We start from the raw sequence: 20,212 nt of genomic DNA, 5'->3' as shown, positions 1-20,212 counted from the left end.
TTTATTTACGATTGGATCTCAGCTATGTGTGTTAAAAGTCTCAACAGAAGGGATTTAAACAAAAGGTTTTCCTATTCTTATAGCATGATTTCTTTGACTATACAGGTTAAGGACTCCTGTGTCTTTGTCCTTGCATTGGTTTCATAATGTGACAGATGTTTTTCTGCTGCGTGGAACTGTCTTGCTGAAATAAGCAACGCCATCTTTAAAAAGTGATTTAGTAGATTCTTGCTCCCCCCAACTTTTATGTCTTTAAAATACTTGTAAAAACTAATTCTCTAAGCCTACCCCTCTAAAGGAGAAGAAAAGAGAGAGAAGCAATAATGATGCCATAAAGAGTTTTAAAGTGTTTTTGTGGATATTTTGTTGACTTCAGTTACATATAGGGGATTTTCACTACTGAAAATGTGCCCTCCTTTTGGCCCTCCTTTGCCCCCCCACCCCCCCATGTAAAATTTTCTAGATCCGCCACTGGCAAGAGTCTAAACTATTAGATGATTTGGTAATAATCACCAGGTCTGACTGGTCAAGACCATTTTTTCTTCCCCCCCTTTTTTTAACTGTATACATATTTGTTAAAAAACATTCACAATAAAATGTGTATTTTTTTAAATGCGATATCTTATCAAAAGCATGTTTATGTGTAAATGTTAAATAACTGATGATTTGTTTTATTCTATAAAGTGTCAGAAAATAGTGACACATTTCATGTGTTTTAAATAATCTTTCTGAACAGTCCAAAAGCTCAAATATATTTTTGATATTACAACTGACTGACAAATTAAAAAGAAATCACATTGCACTGGAGAAACTGAAACCACACATGCAGGTAGATATAGTATCACAGTTGCCACTAATCTGTTAATATTCAGATTAGTCAGATTTCCAGTACCTTTCAAACATAATCTGAACTATTCCATCTTTGTTGCACTTAGCATTATGTCACACATTTATACATACAGCTGCATACAGCTACAGCTTGTTTCATTGACGCCCCATCAACGATATGACACATTAAAGATCAAACGGCCAGTTTTAGGCAAACAGTTTCCTCTCTTTCAGGTACTCGTTCCAGCAGTTTCTTTCTGTCTCTATGTTTTTACCAGGAATGTACTCCCTGTGACCTGGGCTGAAAATGGGGCTGGGAGTAGTAAGACAGAACAAACGGGAAGTGTGTGTTTGTGTGTAATCTTGGAAGGACTGCCACAGGATATTCATGTTGTGTTCCTGTCGTTTGGCAGTGTTGTTCCTCAAAAATAAATTCTTTGTAAACTTCTGGAATGCAACCTGACACTTTCTTCTGTAATGTGTGTGTCTGTGTGTGTGTGTAGTGTGTGCTCTACAGCCAAATGCAGAAAGTACATATAAGCAGTGACACTTCTGATAACCTGTCTCTTGAGTGAATTGGTGCTACTGTCTACACACTGGGACAGCTGTCTGTGTGTGTGTGCGTGTGTGCCTGTGGGTGTGTCTGTGTGTAAGCAACAACATTATTAATAAGCTGCTACAGGAACATGAAACAAACAGATGACTCAACTCTGCTCCTCTACAAACCAGAAATCCTAATGCAAGTCCTGTGAAAAAAAGTATGGGCCATAATAGTAATAATAATAATAATGATATTATTATTATTATTAGTATTATTATTATTATTGTAGAACACAGCATTTGGCAGCATTAGCCATGCTTGTTCCTTCTTTTTATAATTCTACTGTCAAGAACTTTAATATTTAGTTTTGTTTTGTTGCAGTTTTTGCATGGTCTCATGTTGGTGTGAACTTGTTGGGACATCTATTCCTGCAAAAATTGTGTCATTGTGTTAACACACCTGAATACTCCAGACCAACAAACCACTGCTTTTAAACATGTAGACACACAAGTCTGTAATGCAAGACTGAGATGAACCTACATGGTCAAACCTCCAGCCATCTCGAGTAGATTTTCATTTATATGGTAGTTTTTATATTATTAGCTATAGAAAGATAGAGGAGAAATTGGGCTAGAAAAAAAAATCTGCATTCAGGGAACTGTAAGTAAGCTCTGGTGACTAAAATATCACAGATAGATTTAAAAACAGACATAAAAACAAGGTGATCATAACTGATCTTTTAGATGTACTGGCAGGATTATTTTTGTATTGAGTGATGAGCCAAATATGCACTTAACCATTTGATACATTAGACTCCAGGTTTTCATTTTCCAGTTTTCACTCATACACAAACATATCCTCTCCATTTGGAAACAAAATATTTTACACACAGGTGCAGCCACACAACATTACAGAGAAGTTTCAGTTAAGCCAGAGCTCTGTTTAAGAACAGTATAACACACCAATGTGTATAACACAGCTATCAGTGGAATGTGTACGAATGTGGAAGTCCACTTAGAGTAGTTTTTCTTCTTGCACTCTACTAGTTGCATTCAAGTTCAGGAACAGTCTTAGTTCAGTACAGACAATACTGTATGTGATATTCTTTATTTACCTGTAAATAAAACAAGCTCTGTTTTATGTAACATTTGTCATATCAGAACTAGCATTTTCACACATTGTTGTTATGTGGAAACTTGTGTATAGCAGTGCTCTTCTAAACTGTGGCTTACACTGAGACTTTAATCAGACTTTAATCTTTACAGGACATGGGCACAAGGCATCATCTGTCAGTGGTGTCCTTAATTAAAAGTGCTCTGAACTTTAAATCAATTCTTCTTTTACACAAAATGATTATTTACCAGAGTTCAGATGAGCTAGGAACACAGAAAGGCTTGATGCCAAATGTTCTTGTTTTCAAACAGATCCCAATATATATAGCTGTGGTCAGAGGTTTGCATACATTAATCATGGGCATGAATCTCATGGTAACTTAGAGCTTTTAGTGATTTCTTCGAACACTGCATTTTATATAGTGGAATGATTGCACAGCATACCTCTTTAATTACTTTAAAAAACAAGAATTGGATGCACACATTTAAATTTATTTTGTGACCTATTCTCTTGAGAATTTTTCAGACAGACCTTTCAGGCAGAGCCAAGTGGCAGAAGGCATCCACTTTGGCATCATCAGGTGATGCTCTTGTGAGGATGAAGCAGCAAGAATGACAATTAGCACCTCCATGTCCAAGGCTATGGTTCTCAGCAGGAAAAGGGTAAAGTCCCAACTCTGGTTCACGGATGAGTTGCTAACTAAAGTGAAGGAGTTTAAGTATCTCAGGCTCATGAATGATGGGAGTGGCAGATTGATAGTGATGGAGAAGCCCCTGAACAAAACTTGACACCCTCAAACTTGATTGAAATTTGTAGCTGGCTGTGTGGACAGGCTACAGAGTAAAGGTTAGGCTTTCAAACTTGTGCTGTACTTGCCCTGTACCAACTTTCAAGCATCATGGTGGTACTGGTACAAAGTGGATGAAATAATAAAAAAGCACTGAGTTTTTACCTTAAATCAGCAGCTAGATGATTGAAACTTGGACACAATAAGTTTTTCTAACATGATAATAATCACAACACACATCAAAACTGCTCTCCTGTCTTCATCCGCTCACCCCCAACTGATCGCAGCAGATGGCCACCCCTCGTTGACCCTGGTTCCTCCAGAGGTTTCTTGTTAAAAGGAAGTTTTTCCTTCCCACTGTCGCCAAAATGCTTGCTCATAGGGGGTCATATGACTATTAGGGTTTTTTCTGTTTTCTTTGTATTATTGTAGGGTCTTTACCTTACAATATAAAGCATCTTGAGGCAACTGTTGTTGTGATTTGATGCTATATAAATAAAATTGAATTGAATTGAACCGAATAAAGTAGGCAACCATTAAGTTTCCAGAATGGCCCTCCCAAAGCCCCAACCTCAACCCTATTGAAAATTCGTAGACTACACGTACAAGGTGGGTCTGTGCCATGAAACCAACAAATTTAAATCGTCTCTCAGTTCAAACTCATGTTATTAAAGTCATTAAAGATGTATGCCTTACAATCATTTCACCCTGGAAAAGAACAGTTCAATGAAATCATTAAAAGCCATTTTAAAGCCATTAAATATCACTACCATGCTCTTAATGTAAAAGTGAGCAAAGGAAAAAAAAATAAAAACCCATACAGGTAGATGGCAAAGAATCAAAAATATTTTAATAAAAAAAGTAAATAGGACGACTGCTTCTCAAAGTAGGAAGAGAAGGCATGCAAGTAATGAAAATGGTTTGTTCTCAACAGGTAAATTGTTCCAGTCTGATGGTCTTTAAACACAAAAGCTCTTTTACCTTATTTTTTATAAGCAGCTGGAACAAGAAACACAGCTGACTGAAGTGGCTAACATGGTTTGGAGTTAAAAGCAAAGGATACTAAAATAAAGAGGATAATTGACATGAATACATGTAAATATAAGTTAAAGTCAGTAAATTTGTGAATGCAATGTTCTCCTTAACTGTTTTATGTTATTTTTTAAAGTTTATTATGAACATTTGATCTGTAAAAAGTTTTTATAGTGCATTTAATTCCATTTGTTTACTGAGTGAGCTTACTTATAAATACATATATTTATTTCATGTTTTACTTTAATTAATGAGACAATATTCTTCAAGAAATAAATCAGTGTTAGTTCTCATGCCACTCATGAGATATATGCATACATTTCTGCCCTCTTAAGTCTATAAGGTGAATAATCAGTACACTTCCAAAAACTTTCATCTCCTTTACGCCTCTCAATCCACTGTTGGGTGATGCATTTGCAAGTTTTAGGAATCCCTCCAGTCTGCATATTTTAAATGCGTATCCAAACAATTCAGTGTGTGTTTGTGTGTGTGTGTGTGTGTGTGTGTGTGTGTGTTTGAAGGGAAATAGAGAGAGATAATGAAAGCCTTCGTGTAAGCACTGGTGAAAGGACAAATTTGGAAACACCAGATCAGAGAGGGAGGCAGCATTTCAATGTTAAAGCTACAGAAAGGGAACTTCAGTGTGCACATTTTACACAAAGTTTCAGTGACTGAGACTGAAACTAACAAGAAGAACAGAGCCCGTATCTTACTGAGTCTCTGACTTTTCTCCTTTCTGTCTCTGTAACTCTCGGAGGAATTCAAGCTGGTACCAGTGTGCAGAAAGAAAAAGTGCTGGCACTAGTTTGGTATCCTATATGGTAACTACTGGATCATATCATGCAAATGAAACAGCTTCAGTTTGGTGTTGTGTTGGATAGAAATCTGCATGCAGGAAGGTTTTTTTTTTAAAATAACTTTTGTAATAGCATTGAAAAGAACATTTTCTTTTGAAACAACACTGTGAACAGCTTTTTTATTGAAACAGCTAAAAATATGTGATAGCTGGGCTCAACTTTTGTACATGTCACCCTTTGCTCCTATGTACCCCAGTTCAGTGAGTTTTGAAATATCTGCTACACCCAATAATAGTGCATCCAAATTCTAAATGAATCACCCGATGCCTTTATAAAACACACAAATACTAGCATCCAAAAATACTATATGAAATAGTTTTTTCTGGTGCTTTTGGTCATATGCTGTAGTCTGAATAAGCAGAGGAAGTCAGTTATTGCCACATGGTTGAAGTATGAAGCTACAGTCCTAGACTAATGTATTTTAGCCACTTAAGAAGACATGCTAATATGCAGTGAAAATACTAAACTTACTGATATTAACATCTATGTTTACCATGTTAACATCCATCCATTTAATTCTCCTTTTTTCTCCTCCCTTTTGCTTCTTCTCTCCTCAGTTCTCTCTTTTTGGTTCTCGCTCCACCAGCAGGACCACCAACCCTTCTTCTTCATCGACTTCTTCTCCTGCACCTGTGATACTTTCAGCCCAGATGGTAAAAAGAGCCGATCGACTCTCTGGCACTGGACCCCCAGCCCTTAGCAAAGCTGAATTTCTCGAGCGGGTGCGTCGCAGTAATCAGGCCTGCCAGCAGGGGGAATTTGAGCTGGCTGTTCGCCTTTACAGTGAAGCCCTGACTGCCGATCCCCAAAACTGCATTTTGTACAGTAACCGCTCTGCAGCATATCTGAGACTGGGCCAGTATAGCACCGCGTTGGATGATGCAATCAAAGCACGACTCATCAACCCCAAATGGCCCAAGGTAAGTGGTTGGACCCTTGGCCAATCACACATTTCAAATGAGATTGTGGTAAAGTTGCTGTTCCTGAGACTTTCTTAAATGGATGTGAGAAGGATGTATGGCTGAGTCATCACATTAAAGTGTCTTGTGTGTATACTGAAAAGCAAAAAAACAGTTAAATATAAACACTTAGAATCTATCTGTTATCCTCTTTGAAAGCTCAGCCTCATTTTGGAGGAGTTTATGTACAGGTTGTCATGAGATAGTGATCTTTGATCAAGTTCATTTTTGAACTTGGACTTTAATGATCTGCCTGCAGCTCAGAAAGAACCAGACCCTTATTTTCTCTCTTTCCTTTAAAAATCTCGTCAGATGGTGTGTTTTTCTAGAGTTTGAATTTTTAACAGTGTGTGGCAGCTGAACAGAAGTCTACTATTTAGATGCTGCAGCCTGCCTGTTGTGCTTTTTATAACATGTTGTTAAGCTTGTCCTTTATAGTCTTTCTTTGTTTGGCAGCTGTTTAAAAAGGACAGCACACACATGGATCTCAGAGATGTCCCTGTAAATATGCAAGGATTAGGAGAAACATTGTGATGACAGTGATGATAGAGAGACGGACTATTTACGCTCACTGCTAATGTATCAGTACTATTTTTTTCCTATTGTACAAAGATCATATTTTGGATATTGAACAAGTATCAGTACATATCCCCTGAAGCAATAAGTTTCTCAGCTATCACACATTTTTTCTTACTACATCACAATCCCAGCATTGTTAGTGAAGGAAACAATGGTGCTAATACCCAGCATACATGCTTCTTTGGGTCTCATGTGGGGGCACTATGGCCAGAGCCACATGACCTACAGTGGGCAGCCCACTGTGGGGATAAGTACTGCTGGAAATTATAGGCAGATGTTCACTGAGCAAAGAGGGGCCCACAATGTAACTTCTGGGTCCCAGAGAGCAAAACTTCTATTGGGTTTGCCCTAAAGACAAAACAGAGGCGGGGGACAAAATGTGATCGTGTAAAAATTAGGGTTGAGACTATCACTCTTGTGCATCGCAGAAAGTACATTTAAGTACTTCTTTGCACTTGAAGTGGCTCTCTACATCTTACAAAACAGTGAGCAGTGAAGGATAGCAAATGCTCTGTGAGTCTTTTACAGCCATTCAGAGGAGGAAGTAGGCAGGCAGGAGACTGGGTTTGCCAGGCTACCTCTGTCTGGACAGCTGGGGCTCGGCCAGTTCGACTCCACTTCCTTTCTCTGTGAGAGAGAATGGACGGAAGTGGTGTGTGTGTGTGTGTGTGTGTGTGTGTGTGTGTGTGTGTGTGTGTAAACCTTGCACAGTTGTTAGTTTGTTTTTGAAACCCTGGCTAGGCCTTGGCCTGAGTTTGGCACTTAAAGACAATAACAGAAGCAGCATTCCTGTGTCTGTGCTTGTATAGTGGCGGTGTCATAGCAGTGTGCTTGCTGCAGCATTTGCTGTGGGTCAAAGGCAAGATCAAGACTAATGAACTACCAATAAGAGGGAGTCTTTCTGAAGGGGGGGCATTTATTTCTGCTTGAGTTCCTTCTTTCGGCTCTTCATCAACCCGGCCTCGGTGTCTGCTTTTTTTCTTTTCTTCTTTTCTGTGAGCCTCCCACAGCTTGCCCTAGTGCTGCCCCTGTCGACTTTTCTGTTGGCACAACAGGCTCAAACACACACTCTCTGTATCACAAACACAAAATGAGTCGACTCCGTCATGGGAACTGAGGGGTGTAGCTGGTCAAAAGTCGCTTATATTTGTGTGCTTATCTGGATAACAACACCGTACAGAAAAGGAGGACTTCTTTGCATTTTTGATTTTGTTTTCGTCCTTTTCTCTCTCTCGTGCATTCAGTGCAAAGATTTGAGAAAGCTTTTTGTTTCTTTGTGATTCAAATGAAGTTACATCACAGACGTAAAATTGCTGCAGGAGCGAAAGCCTTTCTTGTGAAAGTGTCTCTCTTTTGTAGATCTGGCTCTTTTGCGTATGAATGTTTTCTGTCATGCCCACACTGGCTTTGTGTGTTTTTGAGAAGTTGTTAAGTGCTTTCAAAGAAGCTTTTTTTTTTCTTCTGAAAACAGGTGCATTACTTATTCAGATATCTAAGCTTATAGCAGTATGGGAAAGTTTTGCTTCACCACACAGACTGCAGTACTTTTGGGTCCCACAAGTAAAGACGTCTGATTGGCATTGTAGCAGATTAAAGGCTAGATAACTGATCTTGGATGAGGTATCGTTTATGGGTCAACTGAGATTATGATGCTGATGGGAAATGTTTTTGCTGAAGAGTTTGTTAAGCCAAAACCTAAAATCTAAATTCATCTCTAGAAAATCAGGATGTATTGTAGGGGGTCAAAAGAGTGACTGACTTACTAATGTAGCTCAAAGAACACAGAGCACTGCACAATGATGGCAGGAAAAGGGTTTTAAATAGGCAGAAAATATAAATCTCAAAACGCAGAGAGCCAGTGAGAGAAAACATGGTGAATATAAACCTTCCCATCAGTCTGGGAAGTCCATCGTTCTAGTGAGAACGATTATTCAGTTTAAAATATTCAAGACAGTTGCCAATCTTTCCAGGAGTGAATGTTCTGATAAATTCACCCAAAGGTCAGACTGTGAAAAGTAAGCAAGTAGATAATACTTTTGTTATTGTGCACAATGTACTTTTTAAAATACTACTTACAGTATGTGCCCTTTTTGTGCTTGAGCACGTACCCTCCAAAATATCAGTGACTGTTGAACTGCTGTCTGTCCACTTATCGTGACTAATTATTGTAGGGTAAAGCATTCTTTGCTTGTAAATCTAGCATATAATCTTTTCAGATCAACCTGTCACTAAATGTAGTCCCAAACAAATGTTCTCTTTCCTCGCATTTAAAAAATGTCAGTGCAGGTGTTTGTGAGAAATTTTAAGCTTTACATTAACAGTAAGAATTGATAGTGATTGTACAAAACCCGGAAATGTGGAAAAGATAAGTTACCTAGTTTTGGTCTGCTTAAGAAATCAGCTGAGAAATATGAACTTTAAATATCATAATGATCAAATGAGATTTTCATCAAGAAAAACTTTGAAGAATCTTTAAATACTGCTGCAGTGTAGTTACTGGAAACTAGGAAGTCATTTAAAATGCAATGACTTTGAAGGCCATTTGAGTGTGTGTGAGACACTCCATAGGCCTTGAAAATAATAGATTAGTGAAAAACTAGTAATCAGATCTATCTGATGATATAATTAATCAATGATTGCACTATAAATGTTATAAATATTCTACTAATAATCAATATTACATGTACTGCTTGTAATAGTCCCTCTCTTTATTACACTATACACTGAATACACTTTATACACTGGATTTGTGGCAGAAATCTGAAAAAAAAAAATATGTCAAATTAAACCAATGCTTTCTGTATCCCTATAAATCCTCTAAAGTAAACAAGAATTTAGATTTTTGTTAGTTTGGTTAAACCAGGCCTTTAATCATTTGGGTATAAGTTTGATGTTACAATCCGTAACCGTTCCTACATACTCCAGCAGTTCAGTGTAGGAATCAGTGTAGATGATCAGTAGGGATTCAGTGGGTTCTCTGCTCTGAAGTAGGAGCCAACCAGATGGCAGCCAGCTATGGCTGTTTATGCAGAGGGCCGTGGAGCTGGCCCCGCACTGTTCAGGCTTCCCCTGTCATTAAGAAGCTACTCTGCAACCACATGGGGCAAAAAATATTACCAACATACGTGCAGAGAAAGCACAGCCCTGTTTCTTTAAGTACGTCTTGGGGCTTAAAATGTCCTGTTTAGGAAGCTTCCCCACATGACAGAGGCTATATTATAATGTGATCTAAACAAGGCAAAACATTCAATTTCCGCATGTTTGGGTTCCTCCCTGGTTGGGTGAGTTTAAGGTCCTATGACCGACGTTGTGTTGATGTGATTTTAATGTCCTCTGCTGGTTTTGTGCTATAAGTGAATCTGTGTCACGGAGAACTCAGCGTGGGTCAGTAGGGTAATCCAGGACTTACTGCAGAGCATGTGAGGTGAAGGAGGAGTCAGTCTACAGCAGGGAGACATTTCATTGTGTGTGCCCCACTGTACATTGAACCACACTGTTGTTTTCTTTGTGTATCAATTTGATCATTTTCATCCACCAAAGACACTGGTGGTATTGTCCATTGTATTCAAGCATGTAGTTTTTCAGACAAGTTTCAAAATTTCTTCTAGATCTGAAATTCTGATTCAATTAATCAATCAAAAACAAAGGTGACGGTGAAAAGAAGCAGTGTAAAAACGTTTTTCACTATTTTTTGACATTTAATATAGAAAACAATTAATCGGAAAAGCAATCAAGAGAGTAATGTAAATAATTGATAATGAAAATAACTAGCAGAAAAATAAACAAACCTTTTGATTTTTGTTGTATTTCTATTCATTTTGCTTTAATTTTTCAACAGTTTTAGTCTCTAAATGAAATACTGAATTTTCATTATGTTGATAGGTACTACAAGTTAAGTAAATAAAAACAGCTCATTATTCTTTATTTTAATTCATTATTTGTTTCTTTTGTTAAGAAAATAAATATGTTAAGAATTTCATTGTTAAAAAGGTTTTACTTTTGCTAAGATATAAATCAGTACGCCGTTTTAAAAAATGGTTTATTTCCCATGAATTCTTGGTACAAAAAGTACATTTCAGTAGTAAAAGAAAGATACAGACAAAGGGACTGAGATCATTCTTACATTTCAGGTTTTTGCAGCAACCACTAGAGAGCAGCAATGATATGTCAGGAAACTCCCTGCTCACAACCTCTTGGACAACTTTTTTTTGTTACTACTCAGTATTTCAGAGAATAGAATAGAATAGATAGAATATTGCGTTTGCTTACATAGCTGCATTGTCACATTTTGAGTGTAAAGGACTGTCTACTGTGTCTCTATTTAAATAATCATACTAGCTTTTCTTTTTTTCCCCCCTGTCCCTTATCATTATCAGCAGATAAAGGCCAGATGGAGCTACTTTGCAGCTTTTCATGAAAAGCAAATGTGATAACATATTTGGAGAAAAAGCACACACCAGCAGTACTATATCACCTGCTGCTTACTCTGTGTCACACACACACACACCCATACTTATACATATTCTGCAGACTGTAATGACTTTTAATTTTGCCTAGAAGAGCAGTGGGCCTAATTGCCTGGCATTAATTGGGAGATATGCTTCTACTTCTCTACTTGCAGCATTGGTTTATAACACTCTAGACTTGACCATAGCTTGCTGTCTCAGCAATCCTGCTTAGCTACTGCAATTTGTTAACGCGTCCTTTATCCTCTCTCTGCATACATCTCCCTTGCACACAGTTGGGTGCCTTGGCTGTCTGTGCAAAGAAAATTTCAGTGAAAGAAAAAGATAAGAGCAGTGGGAGATAATGAAAGAGTGACTCAGTTGGACTTGAACACAGCATGGTGTGACTGCTATCAGACTGTGAGCAAGTAAAAATGAACATCTCAGGATCAAGATTTTGGTCTCAGCTGTTTTTAAGCAACAGGGGTCTTATTTCTGTTGATCATTTCTATTGATTATGATAATATTCTGCTCAAAGAGTTAATTTTTGGGAAGGACATTTAGCTGGAAAAATGGATCTAGTTTGCTTTATTTGCAAAGGCAGAAAAAATAGATGTGCCCATAAGACACATCTGGGTCTTCAAAGAAAAAAACAAAAACAAAGACAAACTGCAATTATTTAATGATTTAAAAAAAAAAAGGAAAGGTCACCCGAATCCAAACTGGGAGCTGGTTCCACAGAAGAGGGGACAAAAAGCTGAAGGCTCTGATTCCCATTCTACTTTAAATACTCTTGGAGCAAAAAAAATCAGCCAGTAGTCTGACCGAAGTCCACATTTGGGCAGTATGGTATTATGAGGTCTTTAAGATAAGATGGGCCTGATTATTCAAGATATGGTATGTGAGGAGAAGGATTTTAAATTCAATTCTGCATTTAACAGAGTGCCAATGAGGAGAAGCCAATTCTTTCTAGCATGCTGATGATTGCTAATTAGCATTATACACAATGTAGAATTGAATAGAAACTGATGAAAATATTATTAGCTTTTGGCTATTTTGAAATAAACAACAGTGTTCTACGTGTTGCAGTTTTGGCCTATGCTAAGCTATTTGGGTTACTTTGGGTTATTCCTAACCCAAAGTTCTTCGCCAACCTGATTGAAGTAAAGACGCTAAAGTTACGAGATTACCACAGTGATTATCCTCCGGGGATGAATCACTGTGATAAACTGATAAATCACTTTTTTGTGTGTAAAATCTAATGACAGTCCACCTAGTGTATGTTGTTGTTGTTCATTCTCTCTCTCTTTCTCTCTCTCAAAAAATGCTTAACTATGTTTCACTGAAGCACGGCTTTGCTTCGGGATTTGTCATCCTTGCCACAGATGTTGCGATTTTCTTCTTACATTCTGAACATTTGGAATTGAGCAGCCTCGGAGTAATGGAGCAGAAAAAAAGAAAACCTGAGAGAAAAGAGAAGAGAGATAAACAGCAAGAGTGAATGACTCACTAATGACAGGTTGTATGTTGCTATTTCCAGGCAGAGGCCGAGGTTAATGAACAATCAGATCTTTGGGACTCCTGTGATGTCTGTGTGGGAGTCTCTGGAGGCGGCTGGGTTTGGGTTTCGAGCTTCAAAGAGAGCACTTCTTGTAAATGTGATAGGAATGTGTACAATATAAGCAACATTCGTGTCCTGGCTTGCAGCCTCCTTTTTTTTTTATAGTACACATAATACAGTTCAAAACTGCTCAGTTAGTAAGTCTTGGACTCTTCATCTCTTCATGTGTGAAAATGTTAGTTATTGTTCTCTCACTCTGGACGACACCACAGGGAAAGTGACATATGAGGATGAATCCTGCAGATCAAAATGCAAATAATGCTTACAACAAAAAATACTACGCGAATAAAAATAATAATAAATAATAATACTGCTAATTGTATTGTGCAGCTGAGGTTAATGAGGTTGATGTAATTAGCATTTTGGGTGTTTGTTAACAGCAGTTCAGCTGCAAGAGCTAGAGGAACTAAACACTAAAATAATTACCTACAGATTTTCTAGACAAAAAAAACCCTTCATATTATTGTGGCTTTTGCAAGTAGGGTACCAGAAATCTGTCCAAATTGAAATAAAACAACATTTGTGTCCTTTTGTTCACAGGCTATCAGATTTCTGGCCACAAAACACCTGCATTCCACTAATGCATGCTGATGGATGATCAATCAGTCAATCAATGTGTAAAACCTTATGCATACTTTCCTCGCATTAAATCAAATACAATTATAAGCTCATCTGTTTGGCAGGGCCCCAGTGACACTGCCAGGCTGCCAAGCATGGGAGCTTCACTGGGCATATGTACCACCAACTGTCTGTCTGAGCTGGCTCCCATGTAGCATATCAATAAAAACAAAAAAACAGAAAGATCATACAGTCTACATGATCATGTAATAAACATGATCATGTAGACTGTATGATCTTTCTTAGGAGGAGAATGTCGAAGTCTTGCACAATGTGCAGGCATCAAAGGATTAATAAATGTGGAGCTCAACAGTTTCATAGACAGACAGGGTTAATTCTCTTTTGTATGTTCCAGCTTATCTTCAACTCAAAAAAATGAAATTGTATATTAATGAAACTCTTGAAAAGCTGCATGTGCCTTTATTTTACACAGGAAGCCTGGAGACATATTATCTGACTGAAATGTGGAGTCGTCCAGCCGATAATAAATGAAACTGTTTCAGCACTGGAGTGTTGAAAATGCAGGGATCCTTTGTTCACTCCATCATCCAGCATTAATTGCTGAATAACAGTGTTCGAGCCAAAGGTGTGAATTTCTGCAGAATGCTATCAGTACATACTCCTCACTGAAGCTTTTCCTTCTGTAATATTCAGAGGCGATAGAGGAGCGTTATGTCAATTGGCTAAATATGACCTTCACAAGTGTCCTGAGGGACGAGAGCAGGCTCAGTCTGCACAACTCCAGTGACACGCCTGTCAGGCACAAGCTGCTAATATAGTCAAATATCAGACGAGCTGAGGTTACCTGTTGGTGTGTGTGTGTGTGTGTGTGTGTGTGTGTGTGTGTGAGTGAAAGAGCATAATAGCACAATTTAATACAACCTTGCCATAAGGCATGAACAAATCAGATTAGCTATTAGTTAGCACTAGCACGATGCCATAGAAACATAAATAGAACACACACACACACACACACACACACACACGCCTACCTTTCTTATCTTTTCTGTTGACTACATAGTATAATTTATTTTGTCATGGACACATACAAGGCTGAGCGGTGTTAGCTTGCCCAGTGGTGCATGCAGTCACTACAATCTGTGTAAATCTCCTACACTCAGTAATATGTTTATGTAAATATTTTTCTCAATTTTTCTACTTGTAAAATTGCATTGGAGCAACAACGATCGCTATTTTAATGACAAAAGAATCCAAATTTATCAACATAATTTTCCCCACTCAGATTTCAGATTTTGATTTGTTTTTTTCTTATTGTTTGCATGAGCACTATTAACAGCAGCCAGCTGATTAAGTGGAACTTATACTACCCTGTGATTATCCATTAGTTTATCAATGTAAAAATAGTTTGAAGAGGTTTTATACCTCTTTTGAAGACAAAAAACATACATACAATTTAGAATTCAAATAATAATGATAATCAATTCATTTATGCATTATTAATTTAGAATAATTAACTTAAATTCATGCTAATGTATGGTGTAAATTGCTAAATATTTTTTGGGGAAAGCAATCATTTGAATATTATCATTCAATGATCTCTTTTGTAAAAATATTTACAAGTGCATTAATTGACTTTGAATGTGATTTGCAAATGCCTGAAAATTGTTTAAAATATTATCATTATAATATGCGAATATCCTATGACTTTGTTTCTTTAGTCATTGCAGTAAGAGCTGGTGTGTTGCTGAACACATTAAACCTTGAACTTATGGCGTGGGGGGTGGAGAGTATGGTTTTATTAGCCTATTACTGTTCAGTACTGCCAGCAGTGCAGAGGTGTTGACCCCTCACTCCTCCAGATCCTTCCTGCTCTCATCCAGTTCTCCAGAGGAAGAGATCAATGTCGAAAGCTTTCAACTCTGTTACTAAATCAATACCTTTTTCCTTAAACTGCACAAACGTATACACAGATAAGTGCAACACAGACGCATGCACAACTGGACAGATCTGATAAGCAAACAACCTCCCTCTCCACGTTATTTGGTTTCATTTGCTGCACCTAGACTTTGACCCTTGCTCACCCCCATGTGATCATGTTCTCCAAAAGCAACACCCCAGCATCTGACCTCTGAACCTCTGACCAGCCCTTTCCTTCACAGTCGAGGATGGGTTTGTGTTGTGGTCACATTGATTTATTTTGTGTTTGAAAGACAGAGACAGAGGTGCTGAAGGTTAGAGAGGGGATATAACAGTTGTTTTATGGTCAGATGACTGTGATCACAAATAGTCAGCTGTAGAAGAAGTGGTCAGATCCTTTACTAAACTAAATATCATTTTTTCACAGGACCCTGTGAAGGTCTGCACTCGAAGGTTTAATCAGCATAATGTATTTAATTGTTAATGGGATCTAAAATGCAGTATCTCATGTTTTTTTTCTGTCATACATATTCTGATACAGTAATGGATGGCCATATTAAATAAAGGTTCATATAATGATTTTAGCGAATAAAATCCTTGTGAGGCTAAACATGCTCTAAACATTCTGATTCTAATAGTTTTTTTTCTACTCTTGGCCCCAAGTGAAGCAAATTTATCCCTAATATACAGGCACACAGCTCTGACTGTGTGCAAAGAATCACAAACCAACATGCTGTTGAAATTTGTGGTTTGAGGACACTGGCTCAAGAAATGGTGTCTTTAAAATAAATATTCTGCAGTAAAATATCACTTGTCTATTATAATATCTATTATAATATGCATGATCTTTAAAGATTATTAATATTGATGCATGTATTGTGTACATATATTTAAGCTGCTTGAGGTCGACCTGTTGAAGTTTGACCTATTTTATATTTAGTGAACTAGTTCAAGTGGCTCATAACCGAATCCTGTAGCTCAGTCAGTTAGTCAGGTTTTCTGCTGAAGATGGCTGATTTGGTGCTGGTATCTTCTGTCCCCATGTGTATACATGTAGGCTGTTGTAAACAACAGAAAATATTTACAGAAAATCTTGATTGCTTTGGCCTTTAACCTCTTAACGTCCAACAACTTGGATAAGGTTAGGGCTTGCATTTGCATTTCAAATTCAAGCTGAGTGCATTTCTTAGAATTAGAATTTAGGTTGAAATAAGTTTGTATGCCTGCGTATTAATGTTATGTTATTATTATATTAATATGGGCTGAAATACAGTTTACTTTGTACAGTAGCTGGTAGATAAAAGAGTTACTTTTTTACCTTTATACTCTTATACATTACAGAGCCGGTACTTTTTCACTTACTTTACTTAAACAAAGAAAACCTGTATTTTAACTATGAGTATTTTTAACACACATATCTGTCTGTGCTTTTGCCAGTTCTGCTTATGTGAGTGTAGGCTTTAAGGTTTTCTGTGATGAAAATTTCATTTAAGTGACTGAGCAGAAATTAACCTAACCCTAATTCTATCACTAGAGTGCTTCTGGACAGGAAATGTGGCAGTGAGAGCAAACTTAGTAGAAAGTGAAGTTGTAACTATGAGGTGACAGACGGTGAAATATTTTATGCCAGCCTTTGGTAGTTAGTATGATTTGTTAGTAATCTCTGACACATTTAGGTTAGTCGTCTGGTATTGAGGTCCAATTTGTAGCCCCACAGAGCAGAGGTGTGTGCTGCATCTGAAAAGGATCTGTGCAGAAACTACTCAAACCCAAGGTGTAATCGTGTCTTTAAAAACACTAACAAACAAACATATAAAACAAATTTAATCATAATGCAGCAACAGAGTGAGAAAAAAATGAGAAGAAAAAGTGTCAATAAGAAGTAACAGGATGAAATCCTGTTCATTCCACTAATTGTGTGTTGTTGTTTTTTTGCTTGTTTTTTGTTTTTTTTGCACAGCCACACAATGATAGTTCTTGGTATAAATGCAGCACTTTCCCCATTCAGCTGATTGAGATCATTTCTGATTAAGGAAAGGTCTTAATCAAGGTTCTTTTTGCAGCTTTCACTGTTGGCAGGAGATATATAATTCATCAAAGATTTTAACTATAGCTTCCTCAGTGAGTGCTGGAAGTGGGTGCGAAGCACTGGTGCATTTGCTGTGATTTTTTTTTTGTGTTTTTGCTCCACCTCCACTTGACAGTGCAGAAGGAGGAAATATTTCTGGTCAGTAACTTTACCACCATCTTCAGAAAAAAACATCCCATTATTCCATAAGAAGAGATTTGTAGCCTAAAAGAGTGTCAAGCTGGGAAATGGAAGGAAACAAAATCTGTAATTGAAAAGTTCTTTTTGTATCTAAACCTAACCAAGGCTTAACCCTATTGTTTTCCAACCCATTTCATTTTCAGGGTCATATTGTTGAAGCTGCTGGCAGCTCTCAAGGTGTCCTGAGTTGTTAGTACTGTGGTATACCAGCTGCCATATGTCGCCAAGAGCTAGTGCTCCTGTATGAACGAGACTGACAAATTCTGTATCAAGAGAGCAGGAGAGGTAGTGGTGGCATTCACAAAACTGTCAGCTAGGAGACCACAGTTTGTCTCTTGTGTAGGAGCTCTGTTTTTGTGCTGTCTTTGACTTTGTTTTCATTCTGTTTAGTTTCCTTCACATTTTTCACTTGCTTGTTTTTGCTGTTTGGTTAGAGTTAGATTCCAAAATTGCTAAGTTTAGTAAAAGGATCATTGTCATGGTTCAAATTAACACCTGTTAGCGAGGTAAAGCTTTCTTGCTTGAAAATAACACTGCAAGATACCCAACAGATTAAAATGTGACATAGCGTCGCTAAGTGACGGGTTGGCAGTGAGACGGGGCTCTAATGTGACGTAGGTAAAACAATTTTATTCTTCAATAGTTATATAAATCTTTCAACAATTTAAGGGCCTTTCAGAAATTATGCACCATCACCTCAGCTGAAAAAGGCTAGTACAAACAGTATGGTTTTTTTTTTCTGTATTAGGGCAGGAGATATACTCAAGTTACAAAAACATCATAACTTGCTTAATATTGACACTTTTGACATGGGACGCTTTGTTAGTATAAAAATTGGGGTTTCTTATGCAAAAATATTCTTCCTATGTTAACTGTGATGTTTATATAATATAATGTTAAATTGTGCAGTTGTTTTTGTGATGTTCTGCTGTAAAATCAAAGGGACTGGCAGAATTACTCTATCATTTAAACTAGTTTACTGTCCTGAGAGCTGCAGACGAGGCATTTAATCAATTTTCCTTGGTGCTGCAGTGCATGGATTTCTTTAAACTTTATCTTTTAGGACTCTCTTCTATGCTGATGTAGCGACAGTTCTGGTACTCTACCCATGTAATTTAATTGTTCCTATGTCAGTGCCATTAAACTGATATAACGCTCAGATCATTTAAATAACCATTAAAATAACATAATTGACATAAGCCAACTTTAGCTGAAGTCAGTGTCAGTTTGATTTCTTTTTACTCAACTGGTCAGTAAATTGGTTGGTGCTTTATGTCACAATGCTGAGACGGGGACTCTGGTGTGCGTAACTTAAGCCAGTGTCAGTCCACTCAGTGTTAAATCAAATTTACAAAAGGATTACTTAATGAGATATATGTAACATAAACATATATTTTAAAATAGTGTATAGCTACGTGTCACCTAAAGTGTCATTTCCTTGTTTTTGTGTCTTGGAATTTCTTTTATTGGAATGTTAAAGAACAACACAAAAGCTGGATATTTTGTGTACCTTTAACCCCTGAGCAAACAGTTTCACGAGACACACATCTCATAAGCCTGGATGCTACATCTATATGTATATATCTGTGAAAAGCGCAGAGTCTGAGCATGATTGTGTACTCTCTGACTAGCAGTGGTCAAAATAAACATTAAATCTACCAGTCTGTATAGACAAACTGAAATGGAAAAAAAACAATAATTGTACAACAACATAAATGAAGGTGTCTAGATTTTTTTGTTATTGTTAATAATGTTCTCTTTAAATCTACAGGACATCTAATCTTACTGGTATTATGTAGTAGTGACAAATATATGACCAATGCTTTCAAGGCTTAATTTTGATAATTTGTTGTTTTCCCAGCATAGGCTATTAGGCAAACAGTTGTGTTTTATATAAACATAATTTTGAGGACAATGACTTGCCTCAAAAACAACATCATCTTGAAATTTTCTAAACCAGGGCAGCACCGATAACAAGAGGCAGCTCTGAGATGCGAGAGTGGACGCTGTCTGTGCAGTGGAGGTGGATAAAAGAGAAACAACAGCAGGTGAAATACCTGCTGTGGTTGCAGAGAAGAAGCAGATTAGACAGCTGTGTGTGTGTGTGTGTGTGTGTGTGTGTGTGTGTGTGTGTGTGTGTGTGTGTGTGTGTGTGTGTGTGTGTGTGTGTGTGTGCGTGCGTGCGTGCACAAAGAAAGGCAGTGTTTGTGGCCATGTATGGGAGCAAAGATGAATTGTCTCATTTGTGGTGGGTGCCTGGAGGCCACACAGACTGATGTAGCCACTCTGCGGCAGACTTTATCTCACACTCAGTCTATGTCCACACTAAATGCTGACAAATTTAAACACCTTTGTGTGTCAAACAGGGCTGTGTCCACAAGAGTGTTTTCAGAATTTGCTGTAAAATCTCAGAACCATAAAAAGCAGCATTCTTTCTCTCTTTCATCAATTTTGTTGTGTTTTTGTTATATGTCCTACATGTTAAAATTACAGATTTACTCTGACACTGGTATACATTTGCAGTAAAAGATAAAAACATCAGTGTCAAAATTATGAATAAAAAAACTTTTGTTGAAGTTATTATACTAGTAATTATACTAGCAATAACCCATCCTACTGGCACATTTTGTCTTCAAGTGGTTCATTCCAGATTTAGTGTCAGCTGAAAGAACCATTAAGTTATAT

At 37.5% G+C, this 20,212-nt stretch overlaps 1 protein-coding gene across 4 annotated transcripts in view; it reads left to right on the top strand.

Annotated features, from left to right (window-relative positions):
- ttc28 (tetratricopeptide repeat domain 28) overlaps window positions 1-20,212 on the top strand; it is a 145,928-nt gene that overhangs the window by 1,326 nt on the left and 124,390 nt on the right. For all 4 annotated transcript variants that reach the window (XM_025909040.1, XM_025909043.1, XM_025909041.1 and 1 more), the window contains one exon: window positions 5,716-6,078. In XM_025909040.1, coding sequence (XP_025764825.1) covers window positions 5,716-6,078 — 363 coding nt within the window. The remainder of the gene's footprint in view (window positions 1-5,715; window positions 6,079-20,212) is intronic.

This window comes from Oreochromis niloticus, linkage group LG7 (assembly GCF_001858045.2).
Source record: "Oreochromis niloticus isolate F11D_XX linkage group LG7, O_niloticus_UMD_NMBU, whole genome shotgun sequence".
Lineage (NCBI taxonomy): Eukaryota > Metazoa > Chordata > Actinopteri > Cichliformes > Cichlidae > Oreochromis > Oreochromis niloticus.
The sequence above is the reverse complement of the archived record's forward strand: the minus strand, read 5'-3'. Positions and strand labels throughout refer to the sequence as shown.